The sequence below is a fragment of the Rhipicephalus microplus genome, chromosome 7 (genome assembly GCF_043290135.1).
Source record: "Rhipicephalus microplus isolate Deutch F79 chromosome 7, USDA_Rmic, whole genome shotgun sequence".
In the NCBI taxonomy this organism is placed as follows: domain Eukaryota; kingdom Metazoa; phylum Arthropoda; class Arachnida; order Ixodida; family Ixodidae; genus Rhipicephalus; species Rhipicephalus microplus.
In genome coordinates, this window is record NC_134706.1 from 47880069 (window position 1) to 47901064 (window position 20996).

At 47.1% G+C, this 20996-nt stretch overlaps 1 protein-coding gene across 1 annotated transcript in view; it reads left to right on the plus strand.

Annotated features, from left to right (window-relative positions):
* The window catches only part of LOC142767763 (uncharacterized), a 61052-nt gene that overhangs the window by 29793 nt on the left and 10263 nt on the right, over window positions 1-20996 (plus strand). The window contains exon 4 of the mRNA XM_075869993.1: window positions 2841-2974. Within this exon, the coding sequence (XP_075726108.1) occupies window positions 2841-2974 (134 nt within the window). The remainder of the gene's footprint in view (window positions 1-2840; window positions 2975-20996) is intronic.

Consider the following 20996-nt stretch of genomic DNA (forward strand, 5'->3'; position numbering starts at 1 on the left):
TTTGCAAACTTGCAGGCAACGGAGATAACTAAGGCCCCGTGTACATGGACGAGACGGGGGCGGGCTGAGTTGAGTGGCGGGTTCAGCTTACCTCGACGCGCCCGAGTTTATATGAACTCGCACGGACGAGTTGAGGTGAGCGGTGATCGCAGCGACGCTTTGCGTCGAGGCGAGCCGAAAGCCCGTCTTCCGGTACTGGTTTCCGCTCCTCCAAGCCTGCGCTCTCGCCTCTCGCTGCTGTGGGCTGCGGTTGTTTACGCAGTGAAAATCGTGATCTGCAGAAAATGCAGATCACGATTCGTGATCTGCAGTAATGCAGATCGTGATTTACTGCGATACGTGATTTACTGCGATACGTGATTTACTGCGATACGTGACCTGCAGTAAATGCAGATCATGTAAAAGTGATCTGCATTTACCGCATAACAGAACGATGTCCTCGTCTTCGGCGGCGGTGTCAACGCCGTAATCGCTTGCACCATTGGGCGGTCGCCAAGCAGAAGGCTCATTTTGTCAAACCACTTCCACTTTGACGGCTCCCCGCCACTTTTGCATAAGAGCAGGCGTTCCTGCGAATGACAAAAAAGTCATTAGAAATTAAAGCGCCTGAAAACTTTTCAAATCAAAGCGAACAGGGAGGTACTTACAACCGTGAAGCGTTTCTTAAACTCTTCCAACAGGTTTTTATTTGCTCCCACATCCACGTCAGGCCCTGTTCCTTCAAACATCTTTCCAGGTCCATGAATATGTCCTTATTTTTCTGCCGCTTGCTATCGAGCAAATCACTCAGTTTTTTCTCGTTGACTAAAGCTAGCAACGTCGTTATTTCATCATCTGTCCACATGATGCGTGGAGCCCGCGAGGATGTCATCGTGCCTAGCACGCGCGTACCGGCCGACAGAGAAAGAGCAACATCGGAGTGATGGGGACAGGGGAAGCGGAGACCGCGACGGGCGGGAGAGGTCACGAGCCGTCAACTCAGCGCGACTGGTTATACATGCCCTTTCTGAGAGCGGTGAGTTCGGTGAACCTACCCCCTGTCTCCGGGTCGACGGGACTCGCCGCGACGACTCTCCGCCCTGACGCGTCCGCTTATACATGAGGAGGGCGAGTCCAGAAAACTTGTTTATTTCGACTCAACGCACCCTCGTCGGGTCAATGTAAACGGGCCTTAAGAGAGGGCAGAAATAACGGCAAAGGCAAGCGTTGACTTCCAACTGGTCTTGCACGCTTGTCTGGGCTATCGTCTTTTAGGTTCTCAACTAGTGACGGTGGTCCAGTAGCAATGGCACCCGGCTGCAGGTCCCGGGTTTGAATCCCGGCCATGGCAGCCGCGTTTCTGATAGAGCAGAAAATACTTGAGGCCCGTGCACTTGCACTTAGGTGCACGTTAAAACAGCCCATGTGGTCGAGATTTCCAGAGCCTTCTACTATGGCGTCTCACATAATTAAATGGTAGTTTTGCGGTGCTAAAGCCCAACAAACATAATTATTGTTAGCTTGTACGTCAAATGCATAGCTTGCACCTGGTGGCACAAGGCTTTATAACAGCGACGCTGGCGGATCCTAGTAGCAGGCTATATGAGCTATGAGTAGCAGGCTATATGAGCAGGCTATATGAGCTTCGTCAAAGCTAGGTTTCAGAGTTTATTTAAGCAAGACTCTTTTTTCGGCTTTCTGTGACTCTTGAAGCAACCGCCCCTGTTCTTCGTTTCAGCCGCCTTCTAGTTCAAATAGGCTGGGAATATCTCAGTCATTTGACTCGCTCTGCAACACGTTGAGGCTCCCGGCAGGCGCTACATCCACGTGTAGAGTACTTCCTCGAACGACCCATAGCTAAAATGACCTTAGCACAACCATCCACAGCTCTGTTATAGCCATCCCGAGGACATGCACAGAAGGCCTATTTATGACGTTATTGATGACGTAAAATGGTGCTCGGTAAGCGCTTTATTTAAACCTGGTGTGATTACACTTCGTTTGGTACTGACGACGCAGCTTCTCTGTAGCTGTTGCTAAGGCGCATCTGCGGCTTGGCATGAAGCAACATCAGCCGTCACGGTAGCTTTGGTCAGGTGGGTTCCATTGCCGAGTGTCACTTGGCGGTGGCTGATCTGTTGCTACAGATTCAGTGTTTGTGGCGCATAGCATAACGTCACACCAGCTGGCACGGTAACGAGGCGAGGAGGTGCTTGCTAGGCCACTGGCGCGGCGACCTAGCTTAGGGCGAACAGCCATTTTACAGCAATAGCTGTTATGAGATCACAACATTGCGTAAGTCGTAGTGTCTGCCTAGTGTCCGTAACCACAATCACATGAAATATAGAGAAAAATCAACAATCACATATAAAGCGTCAGACACAATGGGATTCGAACCCGGGTTCACTGCGTACTAGCCCAGTATTCTACCACAGAGCCACCCTGGTTTTCTTTCTTTACGTCTGGTTTACTTCCGCGTTTGTGGATAACGTCCAACCAAACAGCTAGTCCAGTGCTTGAAACTCCGCTGCAAACTGGCACTCTTGATGTCGGCTAAGGAGTCGTGGTGATATGAAAAAATAAGCGTTTTAGAATAGCAAAAGAACCACCAGCCGTCACACAATGCGACTTGCGTAACAAGGGAGACATCGAACGTTCCCACCCCCCCTCCTCTCCATTACAAAAGCTTCAGGCATAATTCTTCTCCGTCGCAGCCACAGCATCCATAAACTGCGCAAGAGTTCTTGCAAGTCGAATATATATAACACGTGTCTCGCAATCGTGTTGTTTTGGCAGGTAACGAATTAATTTGCTTATCTTTTTAATCACTGTTAAGTTCTTATTGCCTTGTGGTCACACAGGCACATCCTACTCTCCCGTCATGCTGGGGGCACTGACTGCGATGTTCTTTGGCGCCACGTCTGTCGTTGTGGCGTCCGCGTACCTCATCAGGGGACACCTAAGAGAAGGACACGTTTCGCCATCACCGGAAGGGGTGAGTTCACCTACCTTACTGTTATAGACGTTTTTACGGCGTGGCGAACGAGCGCTGATACGTTTGAACCTGCGATCTAATGGAGTTCTCCTTTTCACTTCTTCGCCATCGCCGATGGCCGGCCGATTTGCCGCCGCCGCTCCCGGGTTGAAGGCCAGTAAAGCGTACTCAGCGTCTGCTTCTCTTTTTTTGTTTTCTTTTTCTCTTAGGCACTGCATCATCTTGCCTTATGGCTGACAGAAGTTAGGGTGGTTGCGAAACTTTATTGTGGTCCTGCAAGGCACGCGTCCGCGCGCAGCGGGTGACTCCCACGCCGGGACCGTTAGGCCAAGCCTAGCGGCCGCTAGGTGGGTGGTAGGGATTCTTGAAGAAGAAAAAAGGCACCTAACTTCTGTATGGGCAGCGTGCTGAGCGTGACAGTACAGAAGTTAGGCGCCTTTTTTCTTCTTCAATAATCCCTACCACCACCGTTTCTCGCGTAGGCTGCAGGGCAAGGTCCATCACACGCCACATCGCCGCCGAGCCGCCGATGTGAAGGCCGTAGCGCTTCGGTGCGGTGGCATCATCTAGTTTTTCATAGACAAACTAGCTGCCAAAAAGGGTCTATAGGCTTCCGTGTGCGTAATTTTTTGTGTTTGGCCCCACCGTGGTGGTCTAGTGGCTAAGGTACTCGGCTGCTGACCCGCACGTTGGGATCGAATCCTGACTGTGGTGGTTGCATTTTCGATGGAAGCGAAAGTACTGTTAGCCCATGTGCTCAGATTTCGGTGCACGTTAAATAACCCCATGTGGTCTCTCATAATCATGATTTTAGGACGTTAAACCCCACAAATCAATTTTCTGAGTTTGTGCTAGAAAGACAAAGCTAAGATGGAGAAAGAAAAAGAAAGGCAAAGGAAAGGCAGGAAGAAGGACCAAGTGGAACCTCATACGTGGACAGCAAAATTGTGGCTCACGCAAATAGTTGTGGGCTGTGGCGCCCGTCCGCATTGACTTCCGGTTCAAGATGCCGGTCCACCGTATACGCGCATTCTTGCCAGTGCCGTGGCTTTCTGCGTGTTCCACCAGGCACTAGCGGTGTCGTTTTCTCATAAATTGCTGCATAATACTTTGAAGAGCTATGCAGTTTAGTTGAAGAACGAATGCAGTCACTAAGAAATAGTTACAGCTGTGCGAGTGGTCATTTCTTCATTTAAGCGTAATGCACCTCGTGACAAATTCTTGTTGTTTTGCTGCAAACAATGTTATCGCACATCTTTTGGTAATTGATTGATTGATATGTGGGGTTTAACGTCCCAAAACCACCATATGATTATGAGAGACGCCGTAGTGGAGGGCTCCGGAAATTTCGACCACCTGGGGTTTTTTGACGTGCACCCAAATCTGAGCACACGGGCCTACAACATTCCCGCCTCCATTGGAAATGCAGCCGCCGCAGCCGGGATTCGAACCCGCGACCTGCGGGTCAGCAGCCGAGTACCTTAGCCACTAGACCACCACTGTAGGGCTCTTCTGCCACATACAATGAATTTCTATACATCATAGCACCATAAATGTTCATCCATTTGTTTTCATGTTGCTTACCCGTAAAATTATTTATTTGCTGTTGTTTTACAAGCACACCATCCCGAGTTCGATATATTGAATGACAAAAGTGAACTGTTAATCTGAAAAGAAAATGCAATCGTTCATTTTTGGCTTTTTTTTACGCCTTTGCATCTTTCTAACGTCATCTCACGTTTCCTTGCCCACTCAAACATTTCTTCCTATCTACGCGAAATTCTCCGCACACAACATACATAACACAGCATATCGGCACTTTGCGCTTGCAATTCTGTCACAATAAAGACACCATACCATGCTACTCGTTGCTTCCAAGCTACTTCGATAGTTTCCCTTAGGTAAAAGTAATGTAGGCCCGTGCGCTCAAAACTAGGGTGCATATTGAAGAACCCCAGGTTGCCGAAATTTTCGAAGCCCTCCCCTAAGGCGTCTCTCATATACATATGGTGGTTTGGGGTCGTAAATCCCTATTTAAAGCACATTTTCCTTGGTCTTACCTTCAACACCTTACCCGAGCGCCAGCAACTGCAGAGGACGACCCTTCATAGAGTGCATAGACACTCATCGAAGCAATGCGCAACTGCGACATGGTGCACAATCTACTCTTGTGCGTAGAAGTATTCCCCCCCCTCCATCCCTGCTGCGCATGCATATAGAGAGTATGTTTGAATAACTCTTTGTTGGATGAGTTGGTGCATAATTGTGGTGGGAATTGTCGCGCAATCGATCGGAAGAACACAGCAAAATAGCTGCGCGTGAACACAGGTTCGTAGTTTGCGCTCTTTCCGTTTACTCTGTCCTTTTTTACGCGTTCGTACGATTGATTGTGAAACAATTCCTATCATATTTAGAGAGTGGTTTGTGTATAAGCTGGCCTCTTAACGAAAAATAATGGAGGAATCGAGGACGAAAAGTCGACAACTAGGAAAAAAAAAAGCTTTCGCTGAAAATTCACAGTCCGTTACGCTATCAGAGAAGTCAAAGTAAGCTCCCGAGCCATGACTCAAGCATTTAGACGTCTCTGCCACGTAAACTACAGTAGCTGTAGTTGGAGTAAACATGTTTTACGTGAATAAAAATTTGACACAAAGTAACGTGAAGGCAATTGATTAGTTTTCTGTAACTATTGTTACTTTTATGAAGCAGCAGTTGTTTTCTGTAAAAAATGCACTTCAAAGTAAGCACTTGTACTTATTGGGTGACTTTTTTTTTCTACAATCTGTGCAAGCTTGCCGACAACTCCCACAGCGTCCGAGCATAAAGCAAACGCTCGTTTAGACACCGACACAAGCGTACGAACCTACATGTAACAAGAAAGCGTTGCAGAGGCGCAATCAGAGCGGGACCCCTCGCATCCGCATGCAGGTGGTCAACAAAGATAACTAAACAAACACGCAGTACGTCAAACGTTGCAGGCACCGAAATGAATGGTAAAAATTGTTTTCTGCTCTTCTCACAACAGCTGTGAGGATCCTCTACACCCTGCAAACACGGATAAACAATTTCCGCCTCGCGTAGGAAGTAGCTTCCGTGACGCATTCGGAAGTATACACGACCCCGGCTTAGACAGTTAGGGTTGGGTAGTTGCAGTTTTCCCGTTGTCACACGCTTGGGCCTGTTTCTCGTTCCTTCGTTATCTTCGTTCTTTTTCGCTTCTGCCACAGCGGCGCAGCTAGCCTTCCTTTCGCGCGAAGAAACTTCCCCGCGCACAGGGTGTATACGAGCGGCCCAGCGAACCGTGACGCCATGAATGCGCGACGCAGTGGCGTCCGTTCTTTTATCGCGCGTCGTAACGCTCACGTTAGCGAGTAGACACTGCTGGCACGGAGGGCAAGGATTCGTCGTTCGCTGCGCTCCTAGCGTCACGCCTGGGCCTCTCTTTTCTAACGGTTCCGGACCGGCAAGCTCCGCGCTTCGTCTGTATAGCCCGTCAGGGCAAGAACGGCTCCGTTCGTTTACTCGTCAGTCACGCGATAAGCCCGGTGTCCGATGGGGATGCTACTGCCTGGCGCAATCACTTTTTGGGAACATTGTTGCCCTCTTTCTTCATCTTTATTGCACCGTCCAAAAGAATTGAAACAGGAGGGAAGATTTATTCCGCTCTTCGTTGGCGTAAACGGAAACAAACTGCTCATCAAATACGCTTGGAAGTAATCCCTTCAGACGCTGCATACCCCTTGATTGATTACTATGTGGGGTTTAACGTCCCAAAAGCACCAACAACCAGCTGATTCTGTCCTTCCTCTTCCTTTACTTCATCTCCGTAACAATATGAATACGAGAGACGCCGTAGTGGAGGGCTCTGGAAATTTAGACCACCTGGAACTCTAAACGTGCACCCAAATCTGAACACACGGGCCTCAGCATTTTCGTCTCCATTGAAAATGCAGCCTTTGCAGCCGGGATTAGATCCCGTGACCTGCGGGTCAGCAGCCGAGTACCTCAGCCACTAGACCACTGCGGCGGGGCGCCGCATACCCCTTGAAGTAGGAGATCGTTCCCTAAGTCTAAAGTGTTAGATGCCTCGCGGAATGTGACAAGCTCTCGCCGGCGCCGTCAGCGTCAACAAGAGTGACGCCAAAATTTGCAATCAGATGATGTCATCATCCTACGACATCACGGATCGTGATCTAATGACATCTCTGCTAGGTCAAAGGTGGCTCCCTCCCTGGCACCCATCATCTTGTGGTCGCAGCAGGCATCGAACTCACGACTTCTGCGTGCCAATCAAGTATTCTGCCACAGAACCACGCCAGGTACCGGAACACCTTCAAAAAAGAACCTCATGCAACCATAATATTTTTGCAACATCAAATATGATTGCAGTGCTGCCCTTATAATTTTATAAACATTAGATACGTACTCCAATGATACATGCATCATGCAAAGTTAGCGGAAATTGCAGCTGAACGTTGTCTACGTTGCACAGTTCAGTGCTACCACACCCGCAGGCACGAGCGCTACATTTGAGCTTACTTCTTCTCGTGTTGCTAATACCCATGTTGCTCCGGGCATCTCTGCGCAACTGCAAACAACTGGTTATATAAAACGTACGCGACGGTTGAACATACATTTCTGTGCGTATAACATTCGTAGTACTGTTTATGACATTTCATTACATTCCCCTAAAGAAGAAAATTACTACACTGTGACCCAACCTCTGCATGCTTCTCAAGGGATTTATTCGCATGACACGTGGGATGTGCTAAATTTTTTATGTTTCATTTTACGCTATGTAGTCTGCGAATGTCAGCGTCTGTGGACTACGTACAGTAGCGCAGTAAAAACTATCGCTTCGGTTCCGCAGTCTTGGCTGTGCTACCACAGAAAGTTGTCGTCAGGCATAATATTATCAGGCCTTTTACGTCCCAAAAGCACGATATGGTTATGAGAGACGTTGTAGGGGAAGGCTTCAGAAATTGCGACCATATGGTGTTTTTGAACATGCACTGATATTGCAAAGCACGTGGGCCTCGGTGGTCATGATTTCGCCGTCGTCAAAATCTGATAGTCGTGGATCGAACACGTCTGCCGGAGCAGCCTCTCTTTAAAGTTTCATACAAAAAGAATGGCAGATTCCACGTACAGTGGGAATCGATGATATGCGAAGCACGAATGAGAAATGTTGATATGTCACTTTAAAATGACCACAACGTTACGAGGTGGAGGTAAATTATGCCGTACATGACTTCCGTGTCACGATTATCCTGTTTGAATGTTTCGTTTACCTTCGTCATCTATTCACATCACGTGGTGCCAAAATTAGTATATGAGGAGCTAGTGAAATGGCCGCGAGCACTATATGAACGTGGTATGTCTTCATGCTCTTACAAGACTACACGTGTCTTGATTATCATGTTTGCACCAGTCATATGCCTTCGTCATTCATTAACGTCACGTAACACCAAATTTGGTACATGTGGGGCTAGCAAAATGGTCGCGAGCGCATCATGAAGGGCCCAATATACTTCTAAGTGGCGTTGATGCGCGCACACTGTGGGCACAGCGACGCTACGTTAGCAAAACGCGAACACTCTATAGTCTGACGCCAGGCGTGACCAGCGTCCGTCGGCGCGGCCCGACGGCAACCGTCGCGAAATGCGACATGTTGATTTTCGCGCCGATGCGTTACCCCCACAACACTGCGTCTCCCCCTTTTGGTGACGGAGGTACACCGGATGCGCTGAAACGCGCATGCGTCAAAGCAACGCAACGCGGCGCGCGCCGGTGAGTATATGACAGAACCGGCGCCTGGCGTGGCAATGCCGGCTTGACACGACGAAATGAACGCCGGCGAGCACGCGCACCACATCACGTCTAAATGTACTGGCACCTTGACTGTGGCATGTGGTGATAATCGAACACGACACGCATCTCATGATTATCATGTTTGCGCCAGTCACATACCTTTGTCATCTATTGGCGTAACGTATTACCAAATTTGGCATATGTGAAGCTAACAAAACGGCCGCGAGCGCATCATCAGTGTGGCATGTAGTCATGTTCTAACATGACACGCATGTCATGGTTATCATGTTTGGATGTGTCATTTGCTTATGTCGTGCGTCCGCGTCGCATAATACCGAGTTTGGTACATGCGAAGCTGGCCAAACAGCCGTCAGCGCATCATGAGCGTAGCATGTAGTCATGTTGTTGCATTACACGCATCTCATGATTATCACGCTTGCACCAGTCACATACCTTCGCCATCCATTCACGTAATGTAATACCAAGTTTGATATATGTGACCCTAGCGAAATGGCCGCGAGTGCATCATGAGCGTGGCATGTAGTCATGTTGGGACATGACACGCATGCCATGATTCTCATGTTATGGTCTGTTGCTTGTGTTCGTCATGCAATCATGCCATACCAGACGAGCTTTGCAACATGCCATGTGAACGAATCCACCGCGAAAGCTGCAAAATCATGACATGTAAATCATGACATTCATGACATACATGTCATGAGTTTCATTTTATGACTAGTCAAATATGTTCTTTATACAGTCATGTTATGCCGTACCAAATTCGGTATCGATACCATTATCCGGATAGATAGATAGATAGATAGAAAGATAGATAGAAAGAAAGATAGATAGAAAGATAGAAAGAAAGATAGAAAGAAAGATAAGATAGATAGAAAGAAAGATAGAAAGATAGAAAGAAAGATAGATAGAAAGATAGAAAGAAAGATAGATAGAAAGATAGAAAGAAAGATAGATAGAAAGATAGAAAGAAAGATAGATAGAAAGATAGAAAGAAAGATAGATAGAAAGATAAATAGATAGATAGAAAGATAAATAGATAGAAAGAAAGATAAATAGATAGAAAGAAAGATAAATAGATAGAAAGAAAGATAAATAGATAGAAAGAAAGATAAATAGATAGAAAGATAGATAAATAGATAGAAAGATAGATAAATAGATAGAAAGATAGATAAATAGATAGAAAGATAGATAAATAGATAGAAAGATAGATAAATAGATAGAAAGATAGATAGATAGATAGATAGATAGATAGATAGATAGATAGATAGATAGATAGATAGATAGATAGATAGATAGATAGATAGATAGATAGATAGATAGATAGATAGATAGATAGATAGATAGATAGATAGATAGATAGATAGATAGATAGATAGATAGATAGATAGACAGATAGATAGATAGATAGATAGATAGATAGATAGATAGATAGATAGACGGACGGACGGACGGACGGACACGCTCAAAGTCGCTGAAGTTCGCTGAGAAATGCTTCCCATTTAAAAGTGCCATACACAAGCATTTCTACAGCGAAAGCTGTTATTCGATCACAACTTGGGTCACGCGCAGCTGTCCGCTGCCTACGCCGGTGTCCGTAACCCTATCGTGCGGAATTAAAAAAAAAAACGCCAGGCTTGCGCAGAAGGCGCAGCACAGTTACAACGAAAGCTAGAAGAGCGGCCTTTCATAGCATTTTCAAAACACTCCTTGGGTAACTACTGCAAGCACAGTTGCTTGATACCCACTAGGGCATGATTAATAACTTTTTTTTAGGTAGTAGGCCGGTAATCGCAATGCTGTTTTTTATCATTCTTCTGAGAAGCGTGGTATCCGCTAAACACTTGCCTGGAATTTTGTGCCTATTGTTCATGCAGTGCCTGACGACGATGAGGAATTATGGCTGAAGTGGGTATGCGCCACAGTTTTTAGGGGAACAAGAACAAGCTTTTGTAATGGGTTCTGCATTGAACGGTCCACTCGTTACGCTAATCGTATTGTGCGACGACTGGTTGTTCTTTCGCTGTTTTGAAGCGCTTTATAAGTCGTAGTAATGCGACTGCTTTCCCGACATCAAGCCTGTTTGAGGCAAGTTTGCCAACAAGTCACAAGCACCGGAGTAACTCCGTGATAGAGTACTGGGCTCGTACCGAGCGGACCCGTGTTTGAGCCCCACTGTGCCATTGGTGCTAGGCAAAACCTAGCACCAACGTAGCACGAATTCAGTAGATTTACCACTCTGAAAGCCATGGTGCTGTGTTTATATAAGGTTAAGCTTCTCTAGACACCCAGGTAATCTAGAGTTGGAGGCATATTCAATAATTTTGGAGAATAGTGGGAGTATCCTCATTGGCTTGTAATTGCCTACCTATGCAATCAGTGGCACCAGCTTTATGTAGGACGGCGACCCTGGCTATTTTCATGCTATCTGAAAACATGCCTGCGGAAAACACAAGGTTTGTCAGCTCACAAATAACGTCACACAAATACAGAACAAATGATTTTATTGGTGCTACTTCATTGCCATCGTAACCACTAAAGCTACTAAACCACTAAAAGCCACTAAAGTTTTAATATCGCGCAGAAAAAAAAAAAGAATGACCTAATGACAGGTCTGGTGGTCCCATGCCTCCAATTTTACACAAGGTGGGTGCCCTTCTAAGCGACTATCAACTTTGCTCTGCCGAGCACCAGGCCAGAAATTCGCTTGTAAGCTATTTTTACAGCAAGTGCCTGGCGGCAGCAATTCTCTGCCTCCCAGAGGGGTGGCGGCTTGCACCAAGGCTGCGGTGGGTATACGGTATACGTCTAGGGCCTATCGCAGAACCTTACGGGGCTACCTTTCGATATTAGTATCCAGAAACAACCGAACGCGAGGTCGGTGTACTCCTCTACCCTTTGGGAAAAGCCGGTGGGTTCCCGCTCGGCAATAGTAATCGAACTCAGTATCTCCCGCATTGAATGCTGACACTGTAACCATGTAGGCACCGCCGCAGTGCGTCCCCACGGCTCGACTGTGTGTCGCGCCCTTCCTGTGCCCTGCCAACGTGCGCAAATTCGCACCTTGCACATCTAATACACACATACACCATCCGTTAAGCTTTATAAAAGTCGAAGATATGTACATATCATCATAAAAAGTGCGCGAAATCTAGATTTTTTTTATATGTTCGGTTGACTTGTTTGCGAAGGGGGCTGTTTAAGATCTTATCCACGTCAAGTACTGCTGGCCACGTGCCGGGAACTAGCTTATACTTTATCGCAATCGCTAACACACTCGCTCAGTATGCAATGTTCGATATAAAAAAAAAAAGAACTGCATAAGGCAGACTCACCTTAAGCTCCAGGTTTTTGCTGGAAATGTTCTTTCACCCCTTTGCACGTTAGTCCATCATGAGCGGATCACTGGCAGTCCGGCAGCCCTTGCAGACCATCGCCCGCAAACGTTACTTTATTAGTAAGTACGCAAAAACTGCGTGTCCAGAAGTGCCGAACACAAAACGACCCTTCGGAGAAGTACTGTCACGCTCGAAAGCACAAAAAACTCTTTCGCAACGCTGTGCTACGTATAGTCTGATGCACAATGTGCCTGCAAACGAGCTGCATTCACGACATGAAGCGCCAAGTTACCGATACGTCCATTCACAGCGATAACAGCTTGATTATTTCAACAACGTGGCACAACGCGGGTGCTTTGGTGGTCTCGGCTAGTCTTCCGTAACCGGCCATTACCGGTCAAGCAGCCGGTTTGGCTCGCGATGCTGTTGCGCACAGCATCAACAGCAGGCCGACATGTCTGTGTAGAAGCTTGTTTGATAGTCGCGACGCGTATATATGCACCGTGTCATCGAGCTCTTCAGTGTCACTGCAGTGCTACAGTGCAAAGCCTAGTGGGTAAAAAAAAGTTGCAGCATAACCACGGAGTGAATGATTGGGAGTGGGGCGAAGAGCTTCGGAGGATTTTATCGGTAAACCATGAGTCAACCGTCTGTCTGTCTGTCTGTCTGTCTGTCTGTCTGTCTGTCTGTCTGTCTGTCTGTCTGTCCATCCATCCGTCCGTCTGTCCGTCCACACTTGCTGAGTGATTCATAGAACGATAGGTGGTCACGTACCAATAGAGACATGCATGTATGGCTTAAGCAGTTTCACTCCTTAAGAAATCACAGCATATCCACGGAATGAATGATGATGAGTGGGATAAGTGGGGTGAACCATCCGTGCGGCTGTCCGTTCGTTCTTCTGTCTGTCCGTTCGTTTTTTGCTTCCGTACATCCATGCTACCGCCCGTGCGTCTGTCCATGCGTCCGTCTGTTCGTCTGCCCTTTTGTCTGTCCGTCTGTCCCAGACAAGGGTGTCCGTCTGTCCATCCGTCTGTCCGTCTATCTAGTGAGTACTCCAAGTACCGCCATCTTGCATCTTTTCATCTTATATTTATTATATACAATCGTCCCTATTCAGCGGACATCCCAAGGACAAAACACTAGGTGGCGACCTACTACTCCTACTACTACTACTGCTGCTGCTGCTACTACATACATCGGGGACACATGACCCATGGCTCTAGACGTTTCGCCCCTAAATAGCTCTACTGAGGCGCGATCAGTCAAAATGGAACGCGCTATCCACTTCTTCCTCCCAAGATGATTATAACGACGCCTGTCTGCACGGAGGATCTGGCGTCTATTTTATGCTTCTTCCAAATGACCAATAGCGAACTCGGGGCGGGCCAGTGTGAGCAATGCAGCCAAGGAGGATTAAGAAAATTGCTGGAGTGGAAGTGGTTGCGCAGAAGTGAAGCCGCTCCTCTGGCAAGTTGGTGGCTGTGGCGGCCATCTTACTCGGGACATAATAAAGCATCACCGCTCAGCATATTAAAAACAGGGCGTTACCCTCGCACGCCCGACGAGTTTAATGTGGGAACTTTTTCGGGTCACATATTGCTCCTAGTGCGCCTTACAGTTACTACTTTTTCTTAGCGAGCCTCTAATTGGAGGCAATGTTCTTTGAAGATTCAATCATCCATACTCGTTTTTGTGCGTCATTTCGTCGGGAACGACTATCTTTCAATACAGAACTAACGCAGCATTTACATAACATATCAAAGCCACCTGATCTTTGAGTTGGCACTATCAGAAAAGAGCATGTTTCCACCACCTTGGCAGTGGCAAAAGCTGGCTTCACTTTTGCTGGCAAAGCAATGCGGGAGCTTCCACTCCAGCAATTTTTCTTTAATCCTCCTTGAATGCAGCTTGGTCTGGTCAATGAACGACGCGAAATGAAACTTCACACTTCATTTTCATGCGCGAACTCCTAGCGCATATGTGCCGCATCGACTGGCTTCTCCCCAAGAGACATTACTGTTCCAGATAAAGGAAAGAACGGACCGAGCGGAAGCAGACCGCAGTTATTGTTTGAAAACAGATTCCTCCAAACATTGCGAAAGAGATTAGTGAATAGTGGTAATTCCTCCAGTGATAGGAAGCGGGGCCGCGCGAGTGACAATCGTTGTTTGCCCATGTGGAGAACGTGTTGGGGCGGTATTATTAGATGCGGCGCATCTTATACTCGCGCCTGGTAGTGCGCCGTCCGCACCGCTTCTCGAACATTCGACAGCTGACGCGCGCGCATGCGCCGTCGCGCCGTCGCCCACTCTTCCACCATCTGTGCATCCCTTCCTCCTCTACACACCGCGCGCGCTTCACTCCTCCACCATCTGTGCACCCTTCCTCCTCTACACACCGCGTTCGACATCTACAATTCTCCTGATTCTCCAGTGGACGCGCATGTGGCGTCGCGCTTCGAGAACATTCAACAGCTGACAGTGCATGCGCCGTCGTGCTGTATATATACTCAAGGTCGGCGCTCGCTCGCTCAGTTGCCGCTCGTCGGTTGGTTTGTACGGCGCGTCGACGTCCAAGGTCGCAGTGAAATGAATTCCAACGAATCCACAAACACAATGATCGACGTCCCTTCGACCAGCGCCGCCCTTTCGCATACGTGTGTACGTGTTCACTCATTTAACACCCCCTCCTACAACCACGTTAACCAATTTAGCCATCGACCCAAGTAAGTCGCAATTTAACACCCCATTTCACAACCACGTTAACCAATTCAGCCATCGACCCAAGTAAGCCGCACTTTAACACCCCGTTAACCAATTATATGGTCCGCATCCTCCTCAGTGTTCCCCCGAGGGAAGCTGCGGTCAATTTTTTACCGCGGCTTTATACCATGGGCGGTGTCCCATAGTAGAGTAACTAGTACTATGAATCGTTACCCACTTTATGTAGTCACACATGACTTTTCCCAGACAAGGGTGGACACAACCCCTGGGACGACTTTAAGCTCTACAGTAGAGTATACCAAGTACTCTAAATCGTTACCCCCTTCTTTTTCTAAAAACACGACACCAACCACGATGGTTGGACGAACAATTCTTTCAGTGATGGAATCCTGAGGTTTTTGTCTACAGGGCCTCATCAAGTGTGAGGCTCGCGGGACGGCTTTATGCTCTCCCTTGGTAGAATACTGAGTACTCTGGATCGTTGAAAAAAAATTTGTTGTAAACACAGTACGCTAAATTGTTAACCACGTTTGTAAACACACAGACCGTATACAAACAAACCATACTTCTCGGCATAATTTCAAATGCGAATGCATTTATTAGTCGGGTTATTCGCGGTGAGGTCGGGCTATAGGCGGCAGCACCATTCCCGCGCAAGTGTAGACAGGTGGTCGGCGGTCCGTATACAAATACACGCAGCGGCGCTTCGTTGCGTGCAGTTTGAGCCGATTGTCAGCGAAAGAAATGCGTTGACAACAGTTTTACTGCTAATATGTACGCTCTTCTCTACTGAATCGGTGCACGACGCATGCGCGATGTTAACATTACCCGCGAGTGATGAGCATTTGGCCTTTCATACGCATGCGCGCCCTGGGTGACTCTCTTCACGGTTTCGCACTAAAACACGCCTGTGCTGTGAGGGGCCGTCTGTCCAAACTTACAGCAAAGGCGTGTTACAGCAAAGGCACAATAAAGAAACTACTTGTACCATGGCCTGAGATGCATCTCCAGAAAAAGGCAATAATCCTCCTGACAGACTTTTTAGTGGAGACCGGACTGGACAAGCGCCTATGACTGACAGCCAGAGATGGGTATTTTGTAAAATGTGGTCATGTAATACTGACATTAAAGTAGTAAGGTGTGCGTGTAAGTAGTTTACGACTGTGTGAACTGCGTGAAGAAAACTGTGTATTGGCAGGTTATTTGAACTGGTTTCAGTGTGCTATTATGTGTTTTTTTTCTTTTTTTTCTTTTCCGTATTGTTAATTTTTGGGTACCGTTCTGTATTATTATTTTATTTTCGCTGCAGAACTTTGTGATATGGAGTAGCCGAGGCAATAGGCACCTCAACCTCTCCACAGCAAAACAGTTAAAACAGAACAGAACAGAACGCCTTTGCTGTGTTGTTTGTTCGTGGTTAGCCTGTGTTCCGCCAGCTACGTACTGCTGTAGCGTGAGTGAACTACTTATTTAGAACTTTGTCACCTGCGTACTACAAGACAGAGAGAAAGAAAGATCGTAGAAAGTCGGCATATCTGTGCGATTAGTTCAGTACCATCGTTCGCACCTTATACACATATGATTTTTTTTTCTCTCATTCTGCTCCCCATGAAATGTGAGAGAGTCGACAAGTCTAGTCAGAAAAGCTTAGTGCTAAGGGCACCTTGTGCTACACTGCGTTTACCACGTGTACGTAAATGTTTTGAAACAGTGAAAATATAAAAAAACCTATATTAAAAATCAGCAGAAACCTTTCATTGATGGATTACGTGCAGCACAGTGCTACAACAAAAACCTGCTTAATGGGACAAGCATTTTTTTCACGCATAAAATGCATTCGGTCAGTCACTAACAATGCCACACAAACACTGAAGACAATGTGAAAAAGTTGAAATTTTCAGTGATATTACACGACATTATATATAAGGCATGCCTTCTGAATTACCTTTGAACATCTGGGCCCTTAACAGCGTTCTTAAATCTAAGCACACGTTTGCGCACGATAACACTGTTTTAAGTACAGTTTAAGTACCAATGTGTCACAGTTTATGTGATAGTAATATTTCTGTGTAGTGGCACCGCGGCCAGATCACCGCAACTAAGGCTCCATGCATGATCGATAAACTACAGTGCCGTAGTTGTACACCTACCAAAAGCCCGCAAATGCATGGCCTACAGCCTTTTTTTTACAAACGAGTCGCTATAAAACGCTCTATTCCCCCACCATTTAATAGTCGTCATGTTTGGGAGGATGCCACAAGCATTTTGTGATGTGCTTGATACAGAAAGCAGCACTGAAATTATTCTGGTGAATAGAATGTACAACGACAATAAACAGCACTCTGGAAAGTTGCAACCGCCGATCTTATTACAATGCATTAGCAGCCGAGCAAGACCAAATGCTTTCGTACGTCGTTTGAGGTATACAGAGAAACAGTTACACTCGCGCTGACATTTCCGGGCAATCCACACTTTGAGGACGTGCATGACGTACGCGCACGTAGAAGCACGACGTGACTAGCAGACGACGCACAGAGCAATCCACACCATGGCCTCCGAGATTGCTGGTGGCCGTGTCCACACTTCACCGCTTCGCCAGTTGCCGCCAGGCGGCGATTCTGCTCGATCTCGCGGCCAATGTTGTCCGCGGCGCTGCTCTCACTCCCCACTCTCACCGCCTTTCCCATAGCAACAGCTGTGGGCACACACGCTTATCTTCGCCGTTAGCAACCGAGACATGTGGTGCGAGAGTGTGTATGAGGGTAGAGCAGCTGTTGGGTGCAGTGCTTCGCCGCTCCTTCTCTCGCCGTTTGCTCTCTCTTGTCCCTGCGCCCCACTTTCCCATCCGGTTGCGCCTCACTCTAGACCGTTAGCTGGCTGGGCGCCTCTCAAGAACATCCGGAAATATGTGGTCGGGGCACCGCTGTGAAATGCCAAGCCGAGAATGCTGTTTTGTTCACCTCAAAGTATTTTTAATCATAATTTTAACCGTTCTAACCGTTATTTTTTAATGCTAGCTACTAGAGCTTGAAACGCATACCGCGTTTCCCGTGACAGAAAAACACCACGTGTGGCGAACGATGCTATTGGCTCCTAGCAGCCTAGCGGCCACAACTGGAAGCTCGTGCGTTCCTAATGGGACGGGGTCATTTTACGACGATAAAAAATCGTAGAGGCGGAAATTTCTAAAGGGACAAGTTCTAAGAGAGGTACTGCACTTCACAAGTGCAGCATTGTTAACGTCAGGGCTTCCTATTCTTTTCCCACGACGAATAAACTGTACACAATGGCGCTCTACGGAACCCACCGAAATCACACCTTGCTTTTTGCGACAAAAAAGAATAGGCCGTATAAAAAACACTATGCGGAAACCTGCAAGTTTCTCGGAGATACAAGTAGTACGAAGACTAAGCTTTGATTTGCGCCTGCAATCATGTTTATGCGCAAAAAAAAATACTTTCCCAAGTGCAGTTTTCCACAACAATGTCGCATCGCCGACTCGAGTCTAGGAGCATGGCAGCTTGGGCTAGTTGGTATGGCATGACGATAGTTATAGCGCGAGAACAAAACGACGACACAGAGACAAGAGTTATAGCGCTCGTGTCTTTCGTGTCCTTCTTGTCTCTGTGTCGTCGTTCTGTTCTCGCGCTATAACGATCGTTCGAGCCTAGGACCATAGTATCTTCATAAGACAAATCTTATAGCGAAGCACCCGACAGGCGTTATGGCCGAAGTGGTTGAATGAACAAGCTGGTAGCTCGCGTGTGGCCATTTCGGCGTGGCGTGGGTTTGAATCCCAAGAAAAAATATTTGCACTCAGCTTTTTTACTTTCTTTTTTTTACAGAATCTCTGTCAGTAGAAACTGTGCTCAGCTGCCGATCTGAAACAAACAGGTTTGATCATCACCGTGGCTCTAGCAATTCGAAGTAAACGAGAATTTTTGACTATTTAGATTTAGATGCGTGTATGCAGTGCCATAACCATGGTGGGGCAACTGGGGCACAAGTGCACCGGGCACCACTTGGAGGGGGTGCCGAGCCCACCCAACATGTGCTCGGGGGCTTCCTGAAGACAGAAGCGTAATACTATAGCGCCCCGCGTCTCATGAAAAGGTCACCCCAACAGGTTGAAAAGCAGTGGAGGCATGCCACCCCGCTTTTCCAACACTCGTTTTCTCCCGTTCTTCTGCCCTGGTACCATCCGTGAGGCTAGAGACTCCTTTTATGCCCCGACGCTGTGGTCTAGTGGCTAACGTACTCGGCTGCTGACCAGCAGGTCGCGGGATCGAATACCGGCTGTGGCGGCTGCATTTCCGATGGAGGCGGAAATGTTGTAGGCCCGTGTGCTCAGATTTGGGTGCAGGTTAAAGAAACCCAGGGGGTCGAAATTTCCGGAGCCCTCCACTACGGCGTCTCTCATAATCATATGGTGGTTTTGGGACGTTAAACCCCACATATCGATTAAACAATCAGACTCCTCTTATCAATTAACTATTGTTCCTTTACTTCAGCTAGCGAAACACAGTCTTCTGAGAGCCTGGGGCTCCTAGGGACCTGTGACTCATATAAGCAAGGAGCCTGCAGCTGCGGGCTCATATTTAAGCCCATGAAAATCAATAAGATAAATATGTAGATGTAAGCCTGTTTCCACCTGAGCACTATTTCGATAATTACCACATACGTGTCTATGATCGTAAAAAAATCTCCTTTTGGGGTTCTGTCTTTACTTTGTTTGTGGTCTGGCATCTCTATGTATATGCACGGTTATATACACTTGAAAAAATGTAATGATACCGGTGCACTGAGAGGTTGAAGCTGCCTAACCTCCTACTAGCTTCGCCACTAAACTTATCCCTTGAGATGATCGTTTTCATCTCTTTCCGCCGAAAACCAGTTTGGTTCTTCAACACGTACATAACCCTAGTGAAAATTAGAAAGGAAGAGCGCTGTCCACGGTGCTGTTGCCGAAGAGTTGCGATCGAGAAGCTCTCTACCAACTCATCAAACACGTCAGTCTCCATGCTTGGTGAGCTTTCATGGGACGAAGTGAGGAGGAAAAGATAAAACAAAAAGCTAAGGCGTTTTTGCAATGTTTCAATGTTTTCTTTTCTGAAACCAGAAAGTTACTCAAATACGAATAATATTAACGAGGGTTTAAGGTCCCAAAATCGCGATATGATTATGAGAGATGTTGTAGTGGAGGGCTCCGGAAATTCCGACCACCTGGAGTTTTTAAACGAACACCTACATATAAGATCACAGCTTTCAGACATTTTTGTCTTCATCGAACATGCGACCGCCGCAGCCAGGATTTGATCCCGCAACCTGCGGATTAGCAGTACAGTGCCATAACCAGTAGACTACTGTGGCGGGGCGTTTCGCATACGGCTTTCTTCCTTCGAATTGTGTCACCTCTCCTCCTTTTCTTCTGTGTACTGGTACTTTTCTCACGGCGCTAATCCCAATCAGCATGCGTAGAAGGGGGTTTATTATGGGAAATGATGTACCCGAGTAATTTTTAGAAGGTATTTGAGTCCTAATGTAGATTAGGAGGTGTAACGTATGAGCTCACTGACGCTCCACAAAGGAACATTTGTGTTCCTAGCCCACCGGCACAGTCGCCTTCTCGGATATGCTTGCATCACGTGATCACTAGGTTGCAGCATACGTCTGATGCCACCCCATGACTCCAGTGGTGGGCCTCGGGCATAAAAGCACTAAAGAGATACTGGTAGTGGAACTCCAATGGCACATTACCCTATCTATCTATCAAGCGGCCTACGACCTTTAGCTCTCTTAGCCGATCCAATAACGACATTTACATCAAACTTGGTGCGGCATAACATCAGTGTATGATAAACCTAAGCTACTAAACATAACATGATAATTATGATATATGCCATGAATGTAATAACATACATTTTATGGTGTTGCTGCTCTTGCGGTGGTTTCGTTCACATTACATATTGCAAAACTGTTATTGTATGAGATTACTGCATGACGAACATAAATTACAGACCCTAACGTGGAAAGCATGACATGCATTTAATGTAAGCCATGACTGCACGCCATGAACATGGCGCACTCGCGGTCGTTTCGCTAGCTTCACGTATGCCAAATTTGGTATTA